Source organism: Cygnus atratus, chromosome Z (assembly GCF_013377495.2).
Source record: "Cygnus atratus isolate AKBS03 ecotype Queensland, Australia chromosome Z, CAtr_DNAZoo_HiC_assembly, whole genome shotgun sequence".
In the NCBI taxonomy this organism is placed as follows: Eukaryota; Metazoa; Chordata; class Aves; order Anseriformes; family Anatidae; genus Cygnus; species Cygnus atratus.
In genome coordinates, this window is record NC_066396.1 from 66,354,643 (window position 1) to 66,379,742 (window position 25,100).

The 25,100-nt window shown below is 38.7% G+C and overlaps 1 protein-coding gene across 2 annotated transcripts in view; it reads left to right on the forward strand.

The window, feature by feature from the left end:
- Positions 1-14,422, forward strand: part of DTWD2 (DTW domain containing 2) — a 97,001-nt gene extending 82,579 nt beyond the window's left edge. The window contains exons 5-7 of one of the 2 annotated variants that reach the window (XM_050716587.1): positions 8,204-8,332; positions 13,119-13,268; positions 14,036-14,422. In XM_050716587.1, the coding sequence (XP_050572544.1) occupies positions 8,204-8,332; positions 13,119-13,268; positions 14,036-14,065 (309 nt within the window). In that variant the 3' untranslated portion in view covers positions 14,066-14,422. Of the gene's footprint in view, positions 1-8,203; positions 8,333-13,118 lie in introns of both variants that reach the window. The other variant, XM_035568731.2, reaches the window with a different exon arrangement.
- The last annotated feature ends 10,678 nt before the right edge of the window (positions 14,423-25,100 follow it).

The following is a 25,100-nucleotide window of genomic DNA, read 5'->3' on the forward strand; positions in this document are numbered from 1 at the left end:
GGTCATTGGATATTGTCCAGGAAAATGTGGAAAATATCTTGTCATTTCATAAAAATTGAACAAATTGCTTTTCCTAAAGTTTACCTGGAAGTCACAATGCAATCTGTGATTTGTTTCAGTGGTTTACACGGAACATACACAGGAACGTCATAGATATGTCTAAATATTCAATGAAAAGACATGCAGAGTGGGCAGAGGTTTTTGTGACATCCATTTACTTTTTCAGGCTGTCCATTTGTGACAGTTTCATGGCAGTTATTCCCTGCAGTACTTGGAAACAGTGCTCTTAAGATGTCACTTTAAATTAAAGCCAAGATTTTGAACAAAATTATTTATTTATATTCCTGATCTAAATTTTAGTGGCCTGCTGAGGCTAACTTTGCTCAGGATATTTTCTCTGTCACGAAGGTGACTTTATTTAACTGTTTGAGTTTTCTGTGCTTTAATACCTACAATATTTTGTGTTGGCTTGCAGGTAGAAGGTACTTGTACCAACTGAATACTGAGTGAAAGATGATCTTCCCCATGCCTGACTCCCCTTTCTGTTAGAAGTTGTCTGTGAAGTAGCACACAAACAATGCTTTTCCTCTTCAGTACCCTTAATTTTTTTTTCCTAGTTTCTAGACTGATGGGCAAGATGGTGGGATGTGTTTGTAGTCTCTCTTTTTCTGTGATTTTGGAGTTCCTTTTAAAAGAAAATGTTGTTGTTGTTGTTGTTGTTGTTTTTTTCCTTTTTTTTTCCCACTTCATTTTTTTCCTGGAAGGTAATTATTAAAATAGCAGCACGTATGAATAGTAAACAGTGCCTATGTAAAACAGGATGACTGATGGTACTTGCTTGCATCCTTCTTTTAGAGTTAAGCAAATTAATTCCCAAACAGAAATCCAGATTTTAGAATTTCTGTTAACACAAGTAAGGGAGGAGGGACTTCAAAATAAGTGCCAGGATTTTCCTTGAAGCCACAGCAGCATGTGTTCTTCTTCTTGCTTTGACATGCCTATAGTCTAATTGCTGAAAATGACAGAGAAAACCAAAAACTGCTGAAAGTGTGTGTCTGGGAGATGGGTGTACTAACTTTGTAGCTTATCTTTGTTCTTTGGGATGTGCTGTTTTCCCAACATGTTTATGCATAATGCTGTATTCTCTTTGGAGACTAAATCTAGTAACAATAATGATGAAGAAACTGGCATAGAAAAGGGGAAAAGATAAGGAAATTGACATTAAGGAGAGAACTGAGTTAAAACTTCCTGCAAGATCTCCAGTCCTAATTTTTAAAACAAGAGCAGAAATCAATTGCCTGACTTTACTGACTTAATTTTTGAAAATTTCAAACAGCTGTCTTGACCATATCAAGGCAACATTTTTGCTTCCATCGGTTCTCAACAGCTAAACTGGATCAGAGGGGTGTTTTTTGCCTGGGACATCTCCAAAGAGGGAAGAAAAACGCAGCCCTCAGAAATTCTGAAGGACCACTGTTTCTACTACAGAGTTTAAATACTCTGTAAATGCTCAAAGGCTCTAGCATTTGCTAAGAGTACGTTGGCAGAGAAGCCTGTGTTTATTAAATTAGTGTAACAGTGTGTAAGAATTTCTGACGTGGGTTTCTGGAAAGCCTAGGTCTTAAGTTACACATAGAAAACTCTATTGTATGTGTTGCTTTATGCTTCTGATGGCTTGAAAATTAAGTCCCCAAACTCTCTTGGACTTACAAAAAGCATAGATACCCTAATTTCAATGTTTTGGCTAAACTCCAGTGAGTAATTGCATTCAGCTTATCTAAATTCCCCTCTCTAGTTTGAATTGATTTAGTTAGTCTCCATGTTCTGTCTTATGCTATTTATTTTGGTGAGTGCTGTTAAATGGGCTGCTGTTTCTTCAACCTGATGTTGCTGTGTGTTGTTAATAACTGAAAATATTCCAAAGTATAGATATAGTTTGCAAATTACTTTGACTAGCTAAAAGAAATTAATTATTGTACCAATATATCTTCAAGATTTTATAGGGAAATGGTTATAAAATACCACGATTCTTTTTTGAAATGGTGTAAAGGTGTTTATTTACACTCATTGTGAGATTTTGATGTGTAACGCTGGAGTCAGATAATCCAATTTTGTTTACACTAACTTTGAAGGTGCATTTCTTTAACTTAGAAGTAATCTTGCTCATTTGAGATACATGGGTAACAGACAAAGGATTAATCTGTCTAGATAGTGGAGAATTTTGATGAGATTGTTACAATACCCTACCTGAAGTGGCATTGGGTACTATTAATTAAACTCCACAAAAGGCAAGGGACGTTTTAGACTTTTCGGCTGAAAGTGGTAACATCGTCCTCGTCCCCAACCACATACAAGAAGAGAAAATGTTTTGTGTATTTAGGCATCTTTTCTTCGAGAAAATATTCTTCCCATATGAAATATGTATTGATTCATTCATTTTGATGCCTGTGTTGTTTTGGCTTTGTCTTACCATTCAGTTTATTCTCAAAGTTGGTAAAGAATAAACCTCCTTTGTGTGTTTTATTCATTCAGTGAGTGTACCTACTTTGAGATAGACAGTCATTCAGTTAATGCATCCAATTTGAGATGAACAATAAGGCTACCCTAGTGTATTTCAGATGATGTTTCTGTGACTAAGGATCTCTTAGTTAGATATCATGCCTCTTTGGAGTTAAGAGAAGGTAAAATGCATGTTTGTTGAAAGAAGCTGAAGAGATGAACTTTAGGAGGGAGTTGTCCTGGCAATACATTCTTCCTCCAGTCTCCACCACTGTGCTGTCTGTCTGTGGTATTTTCATCTCACCCCTGTGAATTTGTCATTTTTCAAGAAAATGGATTAGGACCAATAGTTTCCATCTTCTCATTCTCCCCCCAAAAAAGAACAAAGAATCTGGTTGCTATTTGAAATACAAATTTGCCTTTTGTACAATGTCAGCTGTTTGAAATCTGTTCTTATAGACTTTTGGACTCCACAGTGTAAGGTAGAGTGCAGGCTGCATTTCTTCCATAAAAGTTGTTTTGCAATCATAAATAATCATTTTCTCTCTGGAATACTGATGATCTTAAAAGTATTTCAACATAAGCAATATGCAATAAAGCATAGAAACTACCAGATAGAACTTTTCCCAGGCAGCTCCTACAAAGCGAAAAAAAAAAAAGCCTTTAGGCATTGTTGATAATGCCTAAAGAGACACAGACACAGATTTCTAGGTTGGAAGAGACCTCAAGATCATCGAGTCCAACCTCCAACCTAACACTAAGTACTCCACTAAACCATATCGCTAAGCTCTACATCTAAACGTCTTTTAAAGACCTCCAGGGATGGTGACTCCACCACCTCCCTGGGCAGCCCGTTCCAATGCTTAATAACCCTTTCGGTAAAGAAGTACTTCCTAACATCCAACCTAAAACTCCCCTGTCGCAACTTTCGCCCATTCCCCCTTGTCCTGTCACCAGGCACATGGGAGAATAGACCAACCCCCACCTCTCTACAGCCTCCTTTAAGGTAACTGTAGAGAGCGATAAGGTCGCCCCTGAGCCTCCTCTTCTCCAGGCTGAACAATCCCAGCTCCCTCAGCCGCTCCTCGTAAGACTTGTTCTCCAGACCCCTCACCAGCTTGGTCGCCCTTCTCTGGACTCGCTCGAGCACGTCCATGTCCTTCCTGTAGCGAGGGGCCCAAAACTGAACACAGTACTCAAGGTGCGGCCTCACCAGAGCCGAGTACAGGGGGACAATCACTTCCCTAGACCTGCTGGCCACACTGCTTCTTATACAGGCCAGGATGCTGTTGGCCTTCTTGGCCACCTGAGCACACTGCTGGCTCATATTCAGCCGACTATCAACCAATACTCCCAGGTCCTTCTCGGCCAGGCAGCTTTCCAGCCACTCATCTCCCAGCCTGTAGCTCTGCTTGGGGTTGTTGCGCCCCAGGTGCAGGACCCGGCACTTGGCCTTGTTGAACTTCATACAGTTGACCTCAGCCCATCGCTCCAGCCTATCCAGATCCTCCTGCAGAGCCTTCCTGCCCTCGAGCAGATCGACACACGCACTTAGCTTGGTGTCATCTGCAAACTTACTGAGGGTGCACTGGACGCCCTCATCCAGATCATCGATAAAGATATTAAAGAGGACCGGCCCCAGTACCGAGCCCTGGGGGACACCACTTGTGACCAGCCTCCAACCAGATTTGACTCCATTCACCACAACTCTCTGGGCCCGGCTATCCAGCCAGTTTCTAACCCAGCGAAGCGTACGCCAGTCCAAGCCCCGAGCAGCCAGTTTCTTGAGGAGAATGTTGTGGGGAACGGTGTCAAAAGCCTTACTGAGGTCAAGGTAAACCACATCCACAGCCTTTCCCTCATCCACCAAGCGCGTCACTTTGTCATGGAAGAAGATCAGGTTCGTCAAGCAGGACCTGCCTTTCATAAACCCATGCTGACTGGGCCTGATTGCCTGCTTGCCCTGCAAGTGCCGCGTGATGACCCTCAAGATAATCTGCTCCATGAGCTTTCCTGGCACTGAGGTCAAACTGACAGGCCTATAGTTCCGCGGGTCTGCCCTCCGGCCCTTCTTATAGCTGGGCGTCACATTGGCTAGCCGCCAGTCAACTGGGACCTCCCCCGATAGCCAGGACTGCCGATAAATGATGGAAAGCGGCTCGGCCAGCTCCTCCGCCAGTTCTTTCAGTACCCTCGGGTGCATCCCATGCGGCCCCATCGACTTGCGCACATCCAAGCTCCGTAGCAGGTCGCCAACCATTTCCTCATGAATAGCGAAGGCCACATCCTGCTCCCCATCCCCTTCCACCAGCTCAGGGCACTGGGTATCCAGAGAACAACGGTATTGCCGCTAAAGACTGAGGCAAAGGCGGCATTAAGCATCTCAGCCTTTTCCTCATCCTTAGTAACTAGGTTTCCCCTCGCATCCGGTAAAGGATGGAGATTCTCCTTAGTCCTCCGTTTCGCGTTGATATTTGTAAAAGGATTTTTTGTTGTCTTTAACGGCAGTAGCCAGGTTGAGCTCCAGATGAGCTTTGGCCTTTCTAATTTTCTCCCTGCACAGCCTCGCTACATCCTTGTAGTCCTCCTCAGCGGCCCGCTCTTTTTTCCAAAGATTATAAACCCTCTTTTTTTCTGCTAAGCACAAGCCGCAACTCTCTGTTGAGCCAGGCCGGTCTTCTTCCACGCCGGCTCGTCTTTGGGCACGTGGGGACGGACCGCTCCTGTGCCGTTAAGATTTCCTTCTTGAGGAGCGCCCAGCCTTCCTGGACTCCTCTGCCCTTCAGAACCGCCTCCCAAGGGACTCGGCCAACCAGCGTCCTGAGCAGCTCAAAGTCAGCCCTCCGGAAGTCCAAGACAGCAGTTTTACTGGTCCCCTTCCTGGCCTCACCAAGAATAGAGAACTCTACCATTTCGTGGTCACTCTGCCCAAGACAGCTTCCGACCACCACATCTCCCACCAGTCCTTCTCTGTTTGTGAAGAGAAGGTCTAGTGGAGCACCACCCCTGGTAGGTTCACTGACCAGCTGCGTCAGGAAGCTATCTCCTACGCTCTCCAGAAACCTCCTAGACTGCTTTCTCTGTGCCGTGTTGTGTTTCCAGGATATGTCCGGGAAGTTGAAGTCCCCCACGAGGACAAGTGCCGACGATTTTGCAACTTCTGTCAGTTGCCTATAAAACTCCTCATCCGTCTCCTCATCCTGGTTCGGCGGTCTATAACAGACCCCGACCAGGATGCTAGCCTTGCCGGCCTTCCCGCGGATCCTAACCCACAGGGGTTCAACCTTATCATTCCCAGCCTGGAGTTCCACAACATCAAAAGATTCTCTAATGTAGAGAGCCACGGCACCACCCCCTCTGTGCTGCCTGTCCCTCCTGAAGAGCCGATAGCCAGGCATTGCAGCACTCCAGTTGTGGGAGCGGTCCCACCACGTCTCTGTGATGGCAACCAAGTCGTAGCCTGCCTGCTGCACGATGGCTTCCAGCTCCTCCTGTTTGTTACCCATGCTGCGTGCATTAGTGTAGATGCACTTCAGCTGGGCCATCGCCTTCTTCCCCAGCCTAGCCATTGTTTCCCCCGGCACAGCTCCAACAAGCTGGGGGGAAGCCAATGCATCTTCAGTTAGTTGATGAGGTGGTTTCTCTCAGTCTCTGTAGAAATACTCTGTGAAGATTTTGGTTGTGTGGTGTTGAGGAAAATAAGGGTAGGCATTTGGTCTGCTGCTCAGGCTACATCCTGGAGCAGAAGGGTGTTGTTTGGATTTACCCTGTGTTTAATACCAGTCTAGGAAGTTCTGAGAAGGAACTAAAAGCTCTCCTCAGTACGGAGCTGCGTGTAATTGCAATAAACTAGATTTCCTAATACGTCATGATGGAGATCCTTACATGGTCCCAGAAGGGGAATGTAAACACAAAGCAAACCTTGAAGGACAAATGAAGATATTAATTTGCCAAATTTTCATTTGCTTTTGCTTTTCATTTTTCACACTGAGGTGCAAATTCTACATTTTCTACCTGTTCTCTTCTAAATGTTTATCCCCGTTTGATTTTTCAATACTGCAACAAATTGAAGGAAGTAGTTGATAAATACTAGTATGTATCTCTGAAAATGATCTCTCCAAGCTACCTAAACAGTCCTTGCTAGAAACTTTTAAAACATTCAGAAACATCCACATTTTTGTCCTTCAAACACATCCGGTAAGAAGACCAGATTTAAAAAATAAAACCAAAACAGTTTCCTCTGATAAACAAGTTAGGACCTTTTGTCTCTGAGATACATTTTTCTATTTTCCTGTATTTGAGTATATTAAGCTTTTATAGCTAACTTGTTTGGCCTTTCCGGAATGGCTTTGTTCTTTTTTATTTTTTTCTTTCTCTCTCTCTCTCTCTTTTTTTTTTTTTTTCTCCCATTACATTGAGGTCAGTTAAAATTTGATGTAATTCATTCAAGGTTGTTTCGCAGCTCAGATGTTCCCTTTTATATACGAGGTGTCTTGAACTTTTAAGAATGGGTAATTGCATGTGACAGAGATGATGGAAAATGACTAAAATAAAAACAAAAATGGGAAAAGTGAAGAGGGTAAAGTCTGAATAAAGTGAGAAATGCTGAAAAACGTCTGGCAAGCAGGATGGAGGCAAATATCACAATATAGTGACAGTCACTCATTTTCCAGAGAAGACGGAAAAATAAAGATAGTTTTTAGGATGAAATTCAAAAAGGAAATGAATTGACTTGCATGTTTATAATAATCCCATAGGGTTTGTTGCATCATACTATATATATATTCCAAAATAAACTGACGTTTTATTAAAGAACGGTGATAATGCTGATAAAACATTAACTTGTATGGTAAATTATATTTTAAATTTATTTCTTTATATTTTCATAGAATAGTATCTGAATTTTCTCACAAAGTCTAATTATGTAAATTCTGTGATGTTTAAACAGCTGTGTAGAAATGCAATAAAAACTTTTGTGCTGATAAAACAGACGATGTACTGGTTGAATTACATTTCTTCTTCTGAAAAACCTTTAACTTATAAGGCGGTTATTACTTGAGGCAGAGCAAATAAATCCGTTTCAAACACAATTTAGGTAAGCAAAGAGTTCTGATAAGTTACCTAAAAAATTATATGAATAAATGTAGTCTCTAAAAGTCTTTCATTTGGAACATGACAACTTTTAACCAGTGGAAATAATGTCAATGACTGTTCAGAGTCATTATATACTATGATGTGTGTGTATAGGTTACTGTCTAGGCTTGCGCGTGTTTAGATTGTGCAATAAAACAAGCATGTCTAAATAGTTTTATTTTTGTTATAGGATGTCTATGGGAACTGAAATTGGTTGCAAAAATTTCTTTGTTTTGAGGGATTTTTCTGGTGAAAAGCACAGAAGAGTAACAACTTACTCATACTGTACAACCTCTATTTCTCTGAGTCTTTCTCTAGCAAACAATTGTATTTTCTTTAGATGTTTGTACAGTAACAAATGTGCAGTTCTTGTCTCTGATGGTGACTCATAGGTTACATAGCATTATACATAGCAGTAGCATATTGTTGCTTACTGGGAGAAAAAGCATCAGAAAAGTTAGAAGGCAATTAACCACAGAGGAGAAGGGGCTTTGTTTTGCTTAATATTGGGAAGAAGTATCTTGTTTGCTATATCGACGAGATTATTTTAGTAGAGTTTGCTATTTTTCAGGTGCAGTTAAAAACCAACATTTCAAGTCAATATGTAATTCGTACTCAGCCAACAAACACCTGTCTCTCTACACTTGAATGTGCAGCTGTTGCTCTTACTATTATGGAAAAAAATAAGAATATACAGGAGGTACGTACATAATTTTAAATACTTGAGTTTTTAAATGGTGGCGCAAAATTTTCTGTTCTATCCCATAATAGAATTAAATTGTTCTTTTGCCACAAAAAAAAAAAAAAGTTGTCTTTTCTGGAAAAATTCAGGGATAAAAATCTTGCCTTGATGATGTTAAAAGTACCAACTAGTGTCAGATCATCTCCTGAATGTATTTGGTGCTGGAATATACATCTTGGATGAATGCAGAATTTATCTTACAGATCACTTTTGCCTTTGGTAATGCTCCATTTTGTATTTGGAGTAGTATGTTACTGAAAATAACTCATATCCTCAATTCCATACCAGGGATCTTCTACTGGAGCTTAGGCGAAAAAAGAAAGTGTACGGCTGCTAGAAGGAGGGTCAGGCGACGAGGAAGGAATACAGGGATGCTGATCGTGTTTGTAGGGAGAAAATTTGTGTGGCCAAAGCCCAACTAGAGTTGAAGCTGGCCATGTCTGTGGGAGACAATAAAAAAGTTTTTTTTAGATATGTAAACAGAAAAAGGAGAACCAAAGAAAACATAGGTCCACTACTTGATGGGGAAGGTCTCCTCACAGACAATGACTTAGGCAAAGCAGAGACGTTTAATGCCTTCTTCACCTCTGTCTTCAACACTGATGATGGGCTTCAGGACCCAGGGTGCCCTGAGCTGGAGGACCATGACGGTGGGAGTGACAAACTCCCAACTGACCCTGAACGTGTGTGGGATTTGCTGCTCCACCTGGATCCATACAAGTCCATGGGTCTGAATGGGATTCATCCCAGCATGCTTAAAGAGCTGGTTTATGTCATCGCGGGACCTCTCTCAATTATTTTTGAATGATCTTGGGAATCTGGAGAGGTCCCAGTGGACTGGAAGCTGGCAAATGTTGTGCCAATTTTCAAGAAGGGTAAGAAGGAAGACCCTAGCAATTACAGGCCTGTCAGTCTCACGTCACTGCCTGGTAAAAATATGGAGAGGATGATCCTTGAAGTTATTGAGGCGCACCTGGGGGACAATGCAGTCATTGGTCCCAGCCAACATGGGTTCATGAGGGGGTAGGTCCTGCCTAACAAATTTGATTTCCTTTTATGATAAGATCACCCATCTAGTCGATCAAGGGAAACCAGCTGATGTGATCTTTTCGGACTTCAGCAAAGCTTTTGACACAGTTTCCCATAGGATCTTACTGGACAAAATGTCCAGCATACAACTTAACAAAAAACATCATACGATGGGTGAGCAATTGGCTGACGGGCAGGGCTCAAAGGGTTGTGGTAAATGGGGCCACATCTGGCTGGTGGATGGTCACTAGTGGGGTCCCTCAAGGCTCCATTTTAGGGCCAGTCCTCTTCAATGTTTTTATAAATGATTAGTTGTAGGACTAGAAGGCGTTTTGAGCAGATTTGCCAACGACACCAAACTTGGAGGAGTTGTGGACTTGGCTGAGGGTGGAAAGGCCTTGCAGAGAGATCTGGACAGATGGGAGAACTGGGTGATCACCAGCCACATGAAGTTTAACAAAAGCAAGTGCCGGGTCCTGCACCTGGGACGGGGCAACCCTGGCTATATGTACAGACTGGGCGACGAGATGCTGGAGAGCAGCCCCGCAGAGAGGGATTTGGGGGTTGTGGTTGATAGCAAGTTGAATATGAGCCAGCAGTGTGCCCTGGCAGCCAGGAGGGCCAACCGTACCCTGGGATGCATCAAGCACGGCATTGCTAGTCGGTCGAGGGAAGTGATTGTCCTGCTCTACTCTGCGCTGGTGCAGCCTCACCTTGAGTACTGTGTGCAGTTCTGGGCACCGCAGTACAAAAATGACGTCAAACTGTTGGAGAGTGTCCAGAGGAGGGCGACGAAGATGGTGAAGGGCCTAGAGGGGAAGACATATGAGGAGCGGCTGAGGTCACTGGGCCTGTTCAGCCTGGAGAAGAGGAGGTTGAGGGGGAACCTCATCGCAGTCTACAACTTCCTCGCGAGGGGGAGTGGAAAGGCAGGTGACCTATTCTCTGTAATCACCAGTGATAGGACCCGCGGGAACAGTGTTAAGCTGAGGCAGGGGAGGTTTAGGCTGGACATCAGGAAGAGTTTCTTCACCGAGAGGGTAGTTGCACACTGGAACAGGCAGTGAAGTAGTCACTGCACCAAGCCTGTCTGAATTTAAGAAGCGATTGGCCTGTGCACTTAGTCACATGGTCTAAACTTTTGGGTAGACCTGTGCGGTGCCAGGAGCTGGACTTGATGATCCTTATGGGTCCCTTCCAACTCGGGATATTCTATGATTCCTATTTTTTTTCCTCCCCTTTTTCTTTTCTTACTTTGTCTAGTGCTTTCCCTGGCACTTCAACTTTTACGAATTTTCACTGTGCTGCCATGAGGTTACTTTGTATCAAAATTCCCTTTTTGCAGTGCAGTCTTCAGTTTTATTTTTCTCAAGATTTGAGTTCCATTTTTCTTGTACTTGTTACTCAGTCTCCCTTCTTCCCTCTTATTTTTCTCCTTTTTGTTTGTTCTTTCTCTCTATTACATTCTCTCATCCTATACTAATTTCTTGCACACTTCTTCCTGTAATTTGAAATTTATTGAGAAGGGTGACTCAGGTGCTCTTCATCCATACATTACATATTTTTAAAAGTTGATTTATAAGGCACCACATATATGCTGTTCTGACAAAGCTGAGGATTTAGTCCTAAGTAGAAGTACTATTGTATATACTGTAGATGCATGTGATGCATAGAGGCACTGTTGTAGTTCTCTTTTCCTGTGTTTTTCTAACTTTCTAATTTTTTGGGGGGGCATGAGGGGGAGGTATTTCTTGGAAAATTATTGGATTTTATGTTTTTCTAATATTCTAGTTATTGGAAGCTCTTAAAATTTGGAAACTTGAGAATTTAAAAAATAACTTTGGATAGAATTTGTTGAAAAAGAAAAAAAAATATTTTGGTTTGAGACAGATAATTAAGTATTTTACTGCATGGAAAATAGTAAGTTTTCCTCTGCAAAAGCTAGACTGTAGAGATGATTTGAATACCCTCTCACAGCTAGCTTGGAGATAAAGTGCTTTTGTAAGCCTGTCCCACTGACCTCCAGCACTTCTGTAACCATGGAATGCAACACCCTGGCTTATGTCTTCCTGCCAGTCAGCTCACAACTCTTAGGTGTCATTCAAGGAATTTGGGACTTAACAGTGCTTGAGTTTAAGTTTATCCCAGGTCAAAGAATACTAATTAGACATTATCCTTTTCCTTGCAAGTTGTGATCCCTCTAGTCTGTGATGAAAGAGATTACGTCCTTTTTATAATCTTTTGTTGTTGATATTAGTAATATCATTTAATAAGCCTTTTGAAATAGACCTAAAAGTAAATCCCAAACATAGATACTGTAATCTGATTATGTGCCCAAAATGTAGTACAGAAGGAGCCATGAAAGGAGATTTAAAGCTCAGTTGTGTTTTCGCTACGTTCTAGAGTCCACCCTGAGGTGTTTATATCCCTCTTCATCAGATAATGAATATTTTGATACCTGACCTCTGTTTACTGAAAATGGTTCACAGGTCAAAAGTTGTTTGCACAATTGACATGGTGTAGAATACACCATGTGTATGACCATATTCGTGTCAACCTCTGTGACACTAAAGAGTCACCTCAACTTTCAGTCAGTTGCCTTTAGAATCAAGCTAGGACAAAATGCATGGCTGCCGAAGTTAAACCCAAGGAAAAATGAGGAATACTGAAATTAAAGTGGGTTTTGCATATTTCTTTTTTCCTGTAGTGTGCTGGGACAATGTTGACATATTTTTCCTTCATTAGGATTCCTGTTTTTTACAGACCAAGGGTGGATATTTCCTTAGTGTCTACAATTCATGGTCTTGTATTGTTTTATCTCAGCCACGCAGAATTCGGCCCACCCTACTTGTCGCAGACAAGATTAGCAGTTTCTCAAAGGTGCTTCTATGAGTTTTCCAGTAGCCCAGAGCTTTATAAACATTAGTGAACTTTTTTATAATCTCTGTGACTTAAGCGAGTGCTATAACATATAAGATGGCAAATTGAAGTCCAGAGCAATGGAAGTTAAAGATGAGTGCCTAATTTGGTGCCAGAAGTAAGTCACTTGATTTTTTTATGTGCTCAGAATAGTCACATTTTACATGGTAGAAACTCAGCTCCTGCTGACTGCACTTACATTTATGATTTTTACACATCTGCACATATGGCCACATGATACTGAGCCAGGCAACCAGAAAATGAAGAACCCACAGTTAGTAACCACTTGAGTTAAATAAGTGGCTTCGTTAGTCCTACATAATTTCACTGGGCAGAGGCAGGAATGCAATCCAGTCTCCAGGATAGCAGTCCAACTACCTTGATCATGAGACCCTCCCCTCTTTCTAAAACCCTGCTTCAAGTTATTCTGTTGTTCTGCAACCACAAACAGTTTAGTTAGTTACTTATTTTATTACTGTCTGTTGGCTGAGTCACTCTAATGATTGTAGTCTACTTCTAACATTAGGCTAAAACCATAGCTTAGAGTAATGTAGCTGGTACTGAAGACGGCACTGACTGTGTCTGAGGAAGAAGTAAGGAATGACGGTATGTGGATTTGACATGTCTCTTATTCAGCTGTGTCCTCTGTGGCTCCAAAGGTTCTGTCTATGTCATATTTTATAAGCATTTTAAAGTAGTTCTTGAATACAAAACCTCAGATAAATGATGTCTCCAAGGTGGCTTACTAAGTCTTCTTTTTTTGTCTCCTTTGCCCCACCCTTCCATCTTTCTGCAGACTATACTCCGTCCACTTCAAGCTTTATGCTCTTTCCAGCTTCAGCATGGTGCCCAGATCCATCACAGCAAGGAGCATCTTCTCAAGAATGGCTTGTACGACAAGCCAATGCCAAAGAATAAGCGCAAACTCAGAAGAATGGAGCTCTTGGTAAATAATGTAAAAATATAGGTAAACTGTACCTACAGTATAGTGGGATTTATTTGCAGCTAGCAAATGAATATTAATCTGGATTTAATCCAGACAGATTCCCATACTGTAATAAAACAACTTCTAGGCCCTTCATAGTCAAGAGTTTATCTACCAGTATGACAAACAGCAGTGGATAAACTTTTTCATTTTGCAGTAGGCCAGATGCCTTTGTTCAGATGATAGAAGATCATTCTCATTGCCTATAGAAAAGGAGAAAATTCTGAGCATAATTTAGAGTTATATTATCTCTTGGGTGAATAGTATGATCCTCAATAATACTGGATAAATTTACTTTGAAGAAGCTTTTATGAGTATGAAAATAAGAAGAATGTCAATGTAATCGAATGCTGAGGCTTCCCTGTTTAGAAGTATATTGAATTTCTGCTATTTTAATTTCAATATATAATTACAATAGGTTTTAAAACTGTAATTCCTTATGTTATTTAGGTCTCCTGAGCATAAGGCATGCTATTTGTATAGTTCTTTTGACTTTGAGATTTTTATTTCTTCCATTATTAGAATTCCTTTTTGTAATTGTATGTAACATTTTACAATGCAGTCAGGTTCAGTTTTTATCTTAGTCATAGCTGTTTAAATTAAGCTCATATATATATATGTATATTTACCTGAACACTTCTGATTTAAAAAAATAGAAATAAAAAAAGATGTGGAGAAATCATTTTGGAATTATAATTCAGTATTTTTTTTTTTTTATTTTTTTTTAGCAAAACCAGTTTTTCTTCAGGAAGGGATGAAGGGGGCATTTTATGCATAGGACCAGTAAGATAACAAGATATATCATATCCATACCCTTACATACAATTGTTATGACAGTTAAGGGATTAAAAAAACCCAGTGTAAACAGCACATTCAGAAGTATGATGCAATGATAAATGTTTATTTTTAGATACAACCTACTAACATGTTTACAGATCCATTAGATTTATGTGGGTTCTTTAGTTCTTCTCTTTTAACTGTGATACAAAATGTATTTCTTTCTAATGTGAATTGCTACAAGCAGAAGGATTGGGTATTTTTTACAAGCTTTGTGAATTAATGTTTTATGATCTAAAGAAAAAAAAAGATGAAATAAAGGTTTTGATGTTCCTTTCTTCTTGTTTATGTATTTCTCTGTCATGAAACTGATGAAAATGCTTTATATTTGTCTTCACTGTCCATTCCACTCAAGATAACAACATGGATCAAATTGGGTACTAATTAGTCTTTGACCGGATAAAGACATTTTGTCCTTAAGTTATGAACAGCAAATAAGGAAACTATTGAATTGGTGTGTAAACACTGCTCATCAGTTTATTAACTGAAAACATTTCTGCAATTAACAAGAGAGGTCAAAATTAGGTCAGAGATTAGCTAAGAAGTTCTGGTTAACCTTACGCTAATAGTGATCTTTTGTTTAGGAATGGATTAACGATTTAATTTGTCTGGCTAAGCTAGTTTATATATATATATAGTTTATATAACCTTGTCCTCTTCTGGTCGACATAAATGCTGTATTTGTCACTAATATCAGTAAACCTGAATTAGTTTTGACAAATCTGAAGGAAAACAGTCTCAAGTGACTAATGGTAGTGTAGATGCACTCTCCATTGGAATGGAGAAAGGGTATGTTTATTCTGGTAGCAAAGCATAGTGCAGAAGTCTCCAGCCTAGCCTGGAGTCTGAACTTGCTGTCTTGTGCAACTTGTGTGTGCAGTCTTTTGTGTGACGCTCCCTCTAGTTTTGGGGTTGGCATTGCTCCTGCTGGTCTGTGAATCTGTTTCCCCCATGCTCTGGGATCCAAGCATTACTAAAAGAAATGGCGTTATCAGTTAGGATTTATTTTTAATGTCATTTTTACGTATATGGATGATGTTCACATTTAACACTGCATATTAATTTGGTTTACCTTGTTTTAGACTCATTTAGAACAATAATGTATCTTTTGATAAATATTGTGAAGATTATTTTAGTAAACAAAACTCTAAATGTGTCTTTCAGCAGAATGTGAGCTTATGTTATGCAGAACAGAAAGGCATTTGTTTTACTGCCTGGGATTCACAGACATCTGTAAAATGCCTTGGAATTACAGGATCAGAGAAATAGTTGTCCTAATTGAGTTATAATCCTGCATGAAATACTCTTGTGTATACAATCTGTGGATTCAGAGTTTTCATGTTTTTCAGCAAAGGACAAATTCCACACAGCTTAATTTTTACTTCTGTTGATTCCTCTTATTCTTCTAATTTTGCTCCTGTGGTTAACAGGATTTGTGGGATCTAATGCTGGATACATGGAAGGCTTTAATTGCTAATTTCCTATGTTGTACTACTGTACTAGATCAATCACTGTGCGGCAGTTGCTGAAGAAATGAAAAACAATTCACTGAAAACCTCCAGGCATTTTATTTTTTAAGATTTTTGTATATCCCATTGCATCTCTAATAGAGTGATCATTTAGGTGCAGCACAGCAATCATATGAAGTTCAATTTCAGATTTGTTTGAAGCTGTTAAACACATAATACAATACTTATACTTTTTTTTTTTTGTACTTTTTTTTTGGTAGAACTTGTCTGGCTTTAAAAATATATGCTGAAGAAAAATTTAAGGGTAAGAGTTTAGAAAGTTTCATTTCAAGTGTTCTGGATTCAGAATTTTCAGAATTTACCTCTAAATATATTGCCTCAAAGAATCAGGTACTCCACAGTTCAAACTCTTTTGAGGGAAGTTGTGCTTGATGAAGCAGCACTCTTCGCAGGCAATTTCATTAGAATGAGTTTAATTTGCAGTTTTATTTTTTGCTGCAGTGGTCAATCTGTTTAGTATTTTTTGTACCAAAAGATTAATGAGTCAAAACCACCAGTCTAACAAGATATTGATTAAGAAGAAAGGAATACATTTGCTTCTAATGTTTGTTTCTTTGTCCTTGTCCACTTTATGTTTCCAAATATTACTTATCAAAATGAAATCTGCCTTATATGTTCCACTATGTCATGCTTTGGGGAACCTTTGACATGGATAGCAGGCTTTTGAACATGTCTATAAGTTTTGCAAAAGTGTGCACTGTTAAATCTGTGTGTTTTCATAATCCGCAAGATGAAGTTTGTTGAAAAAAAAGGCAAAGCTAGAAATCTTTCAAATTAAGAACGTAAGAAAACCCTTATGTTTAGAAAGATTTCAAATTAACAGGTTCAAATTTCTTAATCTCAGATTAAGAGATGCCCAGGACAAACATAAATTTTCTGGAATATGGTGGTACCATATTATTAAGAAATTACCTGTTGATTAATTTTCCTTTAAATAAATGCAAAACTTTTCAAGTGACTTAAAAATTGGCAAAAAATATTTTAAGGCCAGGGGTTTGCTTCTCATCTGTTGTATTAGAATAAAAAACTGCTTATGTTGCATTATTTTCTACAACTTTCCTGCTGATTTTGAAATTTAATTAAAAGCTGAACTTTTAAACAGAGTAGTAGTTCATGCTTTACTCTTGAGGTTTGTGTTTATTATGTCAATATATGGGAATATACATAAATTATATACTTGTTTTTGCTTCGAAGCTATGGAAGATCTAATTTGCTGTGTTCATGTGCTGCTGTGTCTCTACATAATTGAATGCTTGCATATACTGATATCACAAGAATGTATACCAAATGCTTTGTTGTGCCTTTTTAGCACCTTTCGTTCAGTTAATGAATAGACATGGCTTTTTCTGTGCTATTTGAAGTGTTCCTTTGCTATCCATTAAAAACTGCATCAAGATTAAATTTCTTTGGCAGTATCCTTCAAGCATTGCAGTTTTAGTGCTCTCTTCTCTCTTTCTGCAGTAGTGGCTGACTCCTGTTTGCTACCCCACAAACACACACGCCTTCCCATACTCTAGCACCCCCAAAATGATGCATCTCCAGCTCAGTGGCCTACCAGCAGTAATGACCTGAACATGCTGTATCACCCATACCCTTTCCTTCACCAGATTCTTGTATTCAAGTGAAAAAAAAAAAAAAGCTGGTTCTGTTCTTATCTTCTCCCTACTATAAAATGTGTGTTTTAGGAAGTTCCACGTGCCTGCAGCTACCAGATTTGTTGCTTGTATCCCTTGTCACAATCCCTCCAAAGACCTAGCACTTCATGTCTTGAGTGTTTCTTCTTATGTAGTGGGGGACAGATGGCAGGGAAGTGAAGAGGGGAGAAAGGAGGGAAAAGACGGTGTTTTAAGAAATTGGTTAGGGGACTTAAATAAAAGTTGCTTCTGTTGTAAGGTGTAGCTGGTATAAAGCTTGATACATGTCACTGTGGCTTGGTGTTTGCTTAATATGAGGATGTTCCTAACAGTTTGGCTTGTTTGCAGAGCATATCTCAGGATGGCTTCTTTGTTTTACTGTTATAAGATGCACTAAAGACTTTGGACTCCTTTATATTTTATAAAAGAGGCCAATTATTTTTTCTACATGAGAAGGTACTCACTAAGCAACAGAAAAAAATGCTGTACCTATGTGGCTGCAATGCTTGCAGCACAATTAGTTATAGCTGAGGCTGATGCATGTGCCCTCTTGGTCTGGGTGGATTGTGTTTGCCTGCATACTGCAAATCTTCTGTCATGGATGTAAGAGGCAGCAGATACTCAGTTGGAAGCGGCTTTGAACTGTTCTCTCTGCCCATGTGAGTAATAATTAAAAACGTCAGTAGATGTAACAGACCATATGCTATGCTGTGGCCTACTGTGTCTGTAAGGACAGGTAAAAAGTTTTAGCTCTTATATCTGAACCAAAACTGGGACCTTATCTGGCATATGAATACTGCAACCAAGGAGCGTTATTTGGGCTCGAATGCCAGGATATAGCCTCAATAAAGATGTGCATCAAAGAGTATATACCAGTGACTTAAAGCACATTGAGTCAAATCTTATCATTTGTGTATTAGTGGAACAGAGCAATTGCAAATATTTGGCAAATCATTCTATTTACAAATGTAAATATAGATCATATATTTATTATATGAATATAAACGTGGTTATGAATTACCAACAGCTTTTAAATAGCTTATAAAAATAAAATTAACTTTCTATTAAAAAAAAGTCAATGGTTCTAGCTCCTTGTCTAAATTACCAACAGCTTTTAAATGGCTTATAAAAATAAAATTAACTTTCTATTAAAAAAAAGTCAATGGTTCTAGCTCCTTGTCTTCTTTTTGCTGTACATGTTTGCATTAAAATTTGAAAATATAGAATATGGTTAGATGAAAATAATGGTAATTTTTTTTCCTAATACATACATATTTTAAATGTATTTATAGTGAAATGGGTTATATACTGGATATGATTCAGCATTTGCAGAATTGAGGTCTGTGTTTGAACCTTTTCCATAAGTATTAACAATAGGCAATGAGAAAAAGTGATATTGTATTATATTAATTTATCAGTTAAGGTACTTTATTATACTGCAAATAAACCTCTAAGGGAATTTAATTTTACACAAAGTCAAATTCCTTATTTTTTCAGTTCTGGAATTATGTAGGGTGTTTAAAGTCAGTGCTAGATGTGCTAGTGTATTCTAAAAATGGAATAAGTGTTGGGAGGAGTAGTGACTTTAGATGAAAAGATCACCTCTACAATTTTTCTTTGAAAGGTTGTGAGGATTTATTTCCTTTTTCAGTAGGCATGTCTATGGTATACACATTTTTTTTTTCAATTTAAGCGTAATAAAATTGTACAGAACTTATTGTTCGTTCTGTTTCATTCTGGATTATATTAATAATGGATTTGTTAATGAAAGGTGATGGTAGTCAGGTATTAGCCAAAAGGTCGAACACTGACCCTTTGTTACCCTTTCTTTATCCAAAGCAATTTTCTGTCTGAGTTTTTAAGCATACATTTTTTTTGTAGATGAAACGTGCATTGCAGTTGACTTTGAAACAGTTGTTAGCTTCTTGTACTGTTTTGCTTTATTCACCTGCCTCCCCCCACAACAGACAGCAGTTCTTTCCTCTGGGGTTCATACTGCTGGTCTGCCTGTGATCAGCAAGTGTTTCACATTCTTTTGCAGGGCACGCTGAACGTACACCTCTTCCTGCAAAACTAAATCATCTTGGCCTCTCTTCAGACAGCAGTCATATTTCCATTTTGACCCCATCATCACTTTGGAGTCAGAGATGATATTATGCAAGGCTGTTCCATTTTTTTGGGGGCATTACATGTTTTTAATAGGAGTAAAGAGAACACAGTATGAATGTGAATATCCATTGCAGTTATTGTTTAACAGAGGTTTATTTGAAATGGGGAAAATAAAAAGTCAATATTTGTCAAACGATAAAGGACAAAATATGGAAGTGAGCTTTTAAGGACCTAAAGGACCAGATTTTATACCGTGTCTAGGAAGGAGCAAATAATGGGAGAACCTTCTTTATGTGCCCTTCAGAAGGAAAGTCACTGCCCTTCTATTCAAGGCAATTGAAGAGCAATTCCTTCTCTGTGTCTCTATAGGCATGCATCGTTTCAAAGACGGAGACAAAATGGCATGACTATTGCTTACCTTAAAATGGTTGTAACCCTCTGTGTTATTTCTGAAAGAGCAAAACTCTAGATAGAATGCAGCCTCTTCTTTGGGATGTTCTGTTTTAAGTTTCTAAGGGCTTTGAAGCAGGAGGAAGTTAAGTGTATTTAAAAATTAATCAAGAGAAGCATTCTTTTACCTGGCAGCATTGTGTACCCCAGACATAAACTGGTCTGAATTACTGTTGCTATTTTCAGTGTGTATACGAGAAAGTGATACCTAATTCAAAGTGTTGCTAAAGTTTGAGAAGAGGGAATTGAGTGTTTCTGCTTTTGTTTGTTTGATTTTTTTTAAGGTAGCTATGAACAAATTTAGGAACAGGGGAGTAGTTTTTGAAGGAATTGGTTGGATGTGGAGGGAGGTATGAATGACAGAAACAGAGAATTTGGACCCTGTGATTTACATCTGCTCTGACTCCCCGTCACTTTCAAGTCAGAAATACTGTAATGTGAATGCTATAACCTTTCAGAAAGCTAGGTCAGTCTTCATCTTCATATTCCACTGAAATTCTCAAACAAGGTCCTGTGCTGCCCTTTGCAGAGATATGAACTTAACTTTTGTAAAGCTTTCAGTGAAATTCTGGTGATTTGGATTGAGTTAACTCTAAGTTTTAAATCTGACATCTGACTTTGATTTTTTTTCCTTGTAAAACACTGAGTACATTCTTCTGCCTCAAAATCACTGAAGATGGAAACCTATTTGTATTATTATAGTTCTTTGTACATGTCTCAAACTTCTGAAATGAAACATCAGCTTCCTGAAATAATTGTATGAATTGTGTCCATTTCATGGCAACAGCTGAGTTTCTTCCCATTTATGCGTTCATCTAAAGTTACTGTCATACTAATTCATTTATTTTGAGAAAGTTTCTAGTTCCTAGAAGTAGGTGTTTGTCAGGTAGTTATTTATCTACTTATATCAAAATGCTATCCATATCAACCTATTTGTATTTACTCACAAATTTTTAGGAACTTTGTCTAGTGCACAACAGATGTACCACCTTTTAATCCAAGATGCTGTTTCTGATGTGTGGCAGGTAATAGGCATCCATAAATAAATGCTTCGTACAATCTTTCTTTTTTTTGGAGAAAAAAAAAAAAGCAGCACTTTTGCTTTACATTGGAACCTAATGAAGGGGAAAAAATAAAATATGACAAGAGTGTTCTGCTGAGTGATTCTTCCAGTTAAGTTGATGATTTCTACAGGAGAATGCGTCATGAATAATTCAGATGAGACAGAAGCAAGTGCCGCACTGGCCTGTGACTCAATGAAGAAATCATGTTGGAACCAAAGCATCCTATGTAAAATGTATGATAGTGTTAATGCTGATGTTTAAGTATTAATAAGTTTTGTCCTGTAGTGGAGCCAGGGGTGCAGTAGGATTGAATCCAAGTATGCTGTCAAAATTATACACACAGGTGTGTAGGAGTAGAGCAGATACCCCATTTCATATTGCTCAGCTTCCTGAAGAATTAAACTTTTTTTTTTTTTTTAAGTTAAATACTGTAAGCAGGAACAGAAGAAAACTTTCATAGAAATCCAATGTCTTTTGAATTTGAACTGTGGTAGCTCATGCAGGAAATGCATAGCAAATATGAAATGCTGAGTTTTAATTTCATATTTATTAATCAAATATATATTTGTTGTGCAAATATGCCACAGTTTTGAATGCAGCCCATAGTTAAGTTTTACAGAAGATAATGAGTGTTATCTGAGGATCTTTGAGGAGTTTACAAAGGCCGCATAATTTAATCATTTTTATTTCAGTGCCAAGAACTGATAACATACTTGCTCTCTGCTTGAAAAGAGTTTTAGGAAAGTAATTGGGTCAGTTCTGCCTTTCTTATTTCTCTGTTTCATTAGTGCTGGCTAGTAAGGCTAGAATTCTTCCTCTGCAGTGATTGTGTCTGACTACTCCTTTAGCATTTGCCTTACTCTCCTCATGAATTTTTACACTGAAATAAGGACTTCACTGCAGCGTGTAAAATTTGTTTCAACATCTCAGAGCTGAAAACATGTTCTAGTGTGCAATGGCATTCAAAAGCTCAATATAATACCTGGATAGCTTAGGCAGAGACAAGACTTTGAATCTTTTATGTAGCTGCAAAGAGAAATGGAAAGTGGCTACATCTCCCTTATAGAGTGGCTCTGACATAGCTTTCTGCCAACTACACTACAGTGCAAAAGAATTATGACACAAATCTAGAATATAACAATAATCCAACAGAGAGAACACACTGCACAAGTATCAAATATCTAATTAGTAAGGTTGAGAAGATTATATGCTTAGGGACATATATATATATATATATATATATACACACATTTTTAATCTTAAAGGTTTTAAAATATATTCTACTACAATCTAAGGTAACTGGTTGAAATAGTACTGTACACTATTTTGCCATTACTTTTAATCTTAACAGCTTGCTGTTTTTGAACAAGCAGGAAATTTCTGCTTGGCAAATTTTTAATTTTGTTAACAGTAGCAATATTTTCTACAGCTCTTGCATACTATCCTTATCTTTAGCAGTGTGCCTTACCGCTGTATAGTAGGATGTAAAAGATCTTAATTAAACCAACTCAGTTTGACAAAAAATATTTTAATGATGCTCCATAATGCCAGAGGTTTTATATTTAATGTCACTTAGAGAGCATTGACACAGGGAACTGTTATGACATGTTTATATTTCAGAGGTCCTTGGATCAAAAGTCTGTTGTAGTAAAAAATGACAGTACTTGTGATGTGATACATAGGTCATCAGTTCTTAAGGCTGCATGGAACAGTATGGCTTGATTTCAGGAAAGTAGATGTCTTGGTGTAGAAAGTAGATGAACCCACTGAAATTTAATGTAAGTTTTATCAGGAGTATCAGGAATTTGGATTCACAGTAGCTTCTAATTCTTTTAAAGAAATTAAATCTCAAACTGTATATTGCTGGGCATGACTTTTGGTTAATGGCACAAACAAAAAGATTTCAGATAATGTTGCAGAGTAATACTATTTCTTAGTGGGTGAGATGTGGTAACTGGCCACGTTTGTCTTTCATATAAGTTACAATGTAAAGTGGTTAACTTTAAACATCATTATGAGGGTAGCATCTTTTCATGTTTTGCAAGTCCATGAGCCGTCCAGTTAGCTGCAAATATTCAGTGGAGCAATGTAGGTCATATTAGTCTTTAAGCTTGTCCCTGCCAAAGTACTTGAGGAAGAAAAAACAAAACAAAACATCAAAGCTAATTTCAGCGTAGATAATGCAAACTTCACCTATGTGTTATTCTGTTCTCTTAAGAGACTTTTGTGTGTCTGTGAAACAGAGAAATCAGGTTTGCTCTCTTGCTAGGGGGTTCTCAATCAGGCCACAATTTATTCATAGCAAAATTGTAATTCTCATAAATTGCAAACATAGTTTACGTTTTACAAAAGCATGAGATACTGCAGATACCTCTTCAAGAATGCTTGTGTTTCCTGAGCCTTTCAAATTCCTCTGTTGTCTTTTCCTTGATTTTCAACACCTCCTTTATGCTAGGAATTATATCCCAGCCTCCTTGGTTTCTCTCTTGACATGCCCTCTTCCCAAATTAGGGCATAAGCTGACCCACCTCTTACAAAAGCTGCATTTAAATATCAGTGCCTTGGCTTTTGCCTGACAAGTTGCTAAAAACCAGATTACCCAGTTTTCCCAACTAATAAATTATCAGATCCTTTCTCTTACATGTCTAGTTTTTGATTGGACACAGTTGAGAATACTTCTCAGAGTCTCTGGAGTTTAACAGCATATAAATTAGTTCTTTCATTTGCCCTACTGTGCTAACCACTTTTCTATTAACATTGCTTTCAAAGATCACTAGCAACATTTTCCATTTTCTTTGCTCCAGAGGCTTCGTATGTCAATGTGAGATTACAACACTTTATGGTTCATACGGCTGGATCTTATACTAAAACGGCAACATACAATTTTCTGCTGCCATGGCATCTGTTTTCTATAAGTTGTTGTGTTTTAAATTTGCTCCTCAGGAAGATCTCTCTAATTTTCCCATTTGGGACCTCTTTGGCCTTCATGTGTGAGCTGACATTTTATCAGATCGTAACTTTCTATAGAGCACTTATTGTGTAATAAATTATGAGAGCCAGCTCAAGATTTGTTAATTAAATTATAAGAGAAGTGCATAGATGACTTTTTAAGGTCACGTTGGTGCTCTTCAGTCTTCTCACTTGAACCCTGTCCTTCAGTCATCCATATGCATGTGGCTACTTCTCCCCTGTGTGAGGAAGGTCTACAGAAGAACAGTCCTTCCTTTTTCCCATGCAGACACAACTGGTGCATTCCAAAGGGGCCCAAGTGCACTCTGGTGGAGATGCAACTGGTATGCACAGTGCCCAGTGAATTTAGATGTAGAGGTGTTTACCAGAGTATCTGAGAGGTAGTTCTTGTGTCTGTTCCTTGAGGTAACCGAGAGCCTCAGTCCTTCACAGGTCCTCTCTGGACTCTGCATCCTCCACAAGCAGCACATGTCCAGTGCAGCACAAAATGTCCAATCCTGCCAATGTTCACAACAGCACCCAGTTACATCAAGGCACAGGTTTGCAAAAACAATCGGTCCTCCTCCTCTGCTTACTTTCCCTCTGTAGCTTGCTCATGCTTCTTTGGACAATGAAACAGACTTTGATGGCCAAAGGAAAGATATGTTCAGACACTCTCTTGAAAGTAATTTTATTTGACAAAACTTTATTACATTGCAAGTGACTATCATATCACAAAACCAATATTATTTCTCCCTTGGGAAAGAGATTAAGCACAGTTAATGTTTAGTAATGAACAGAGCTGCAGCTTTTTTTAACCTTCTCAAATTTTGCCTTAGTGTTTGTTAACATTTCTGTCTAGTGACAAAATACCATCTTCCATTAAAAAGAAATTTGTGGCTCTCATTTCTCAGAAATCCCCCAGGAATCCCATAGTTTTGAGTGCTGGTCCTGCTAAAAGTCATTTATACCAGTCATTTATTTTAATTAGTGGCTGTGGGTAATGGAGACATAGGCTTTTGATGTTTACTCAGTTTTTGCTGATGTTATTGTGTAAGCAACTTTTCCATGGAATGGAAATGTTTATGTAAAATTTGACTATACAAGGCAGTGGTAGTAAAGCGTTGTCAGACCAGTGCCTGTTGTGAACTCCCTTTAACCAATATGAGGGTTCAAGAGAAGCTGTAAAGTTTGTTAAAGATTTTTAAGATATATCTGTGT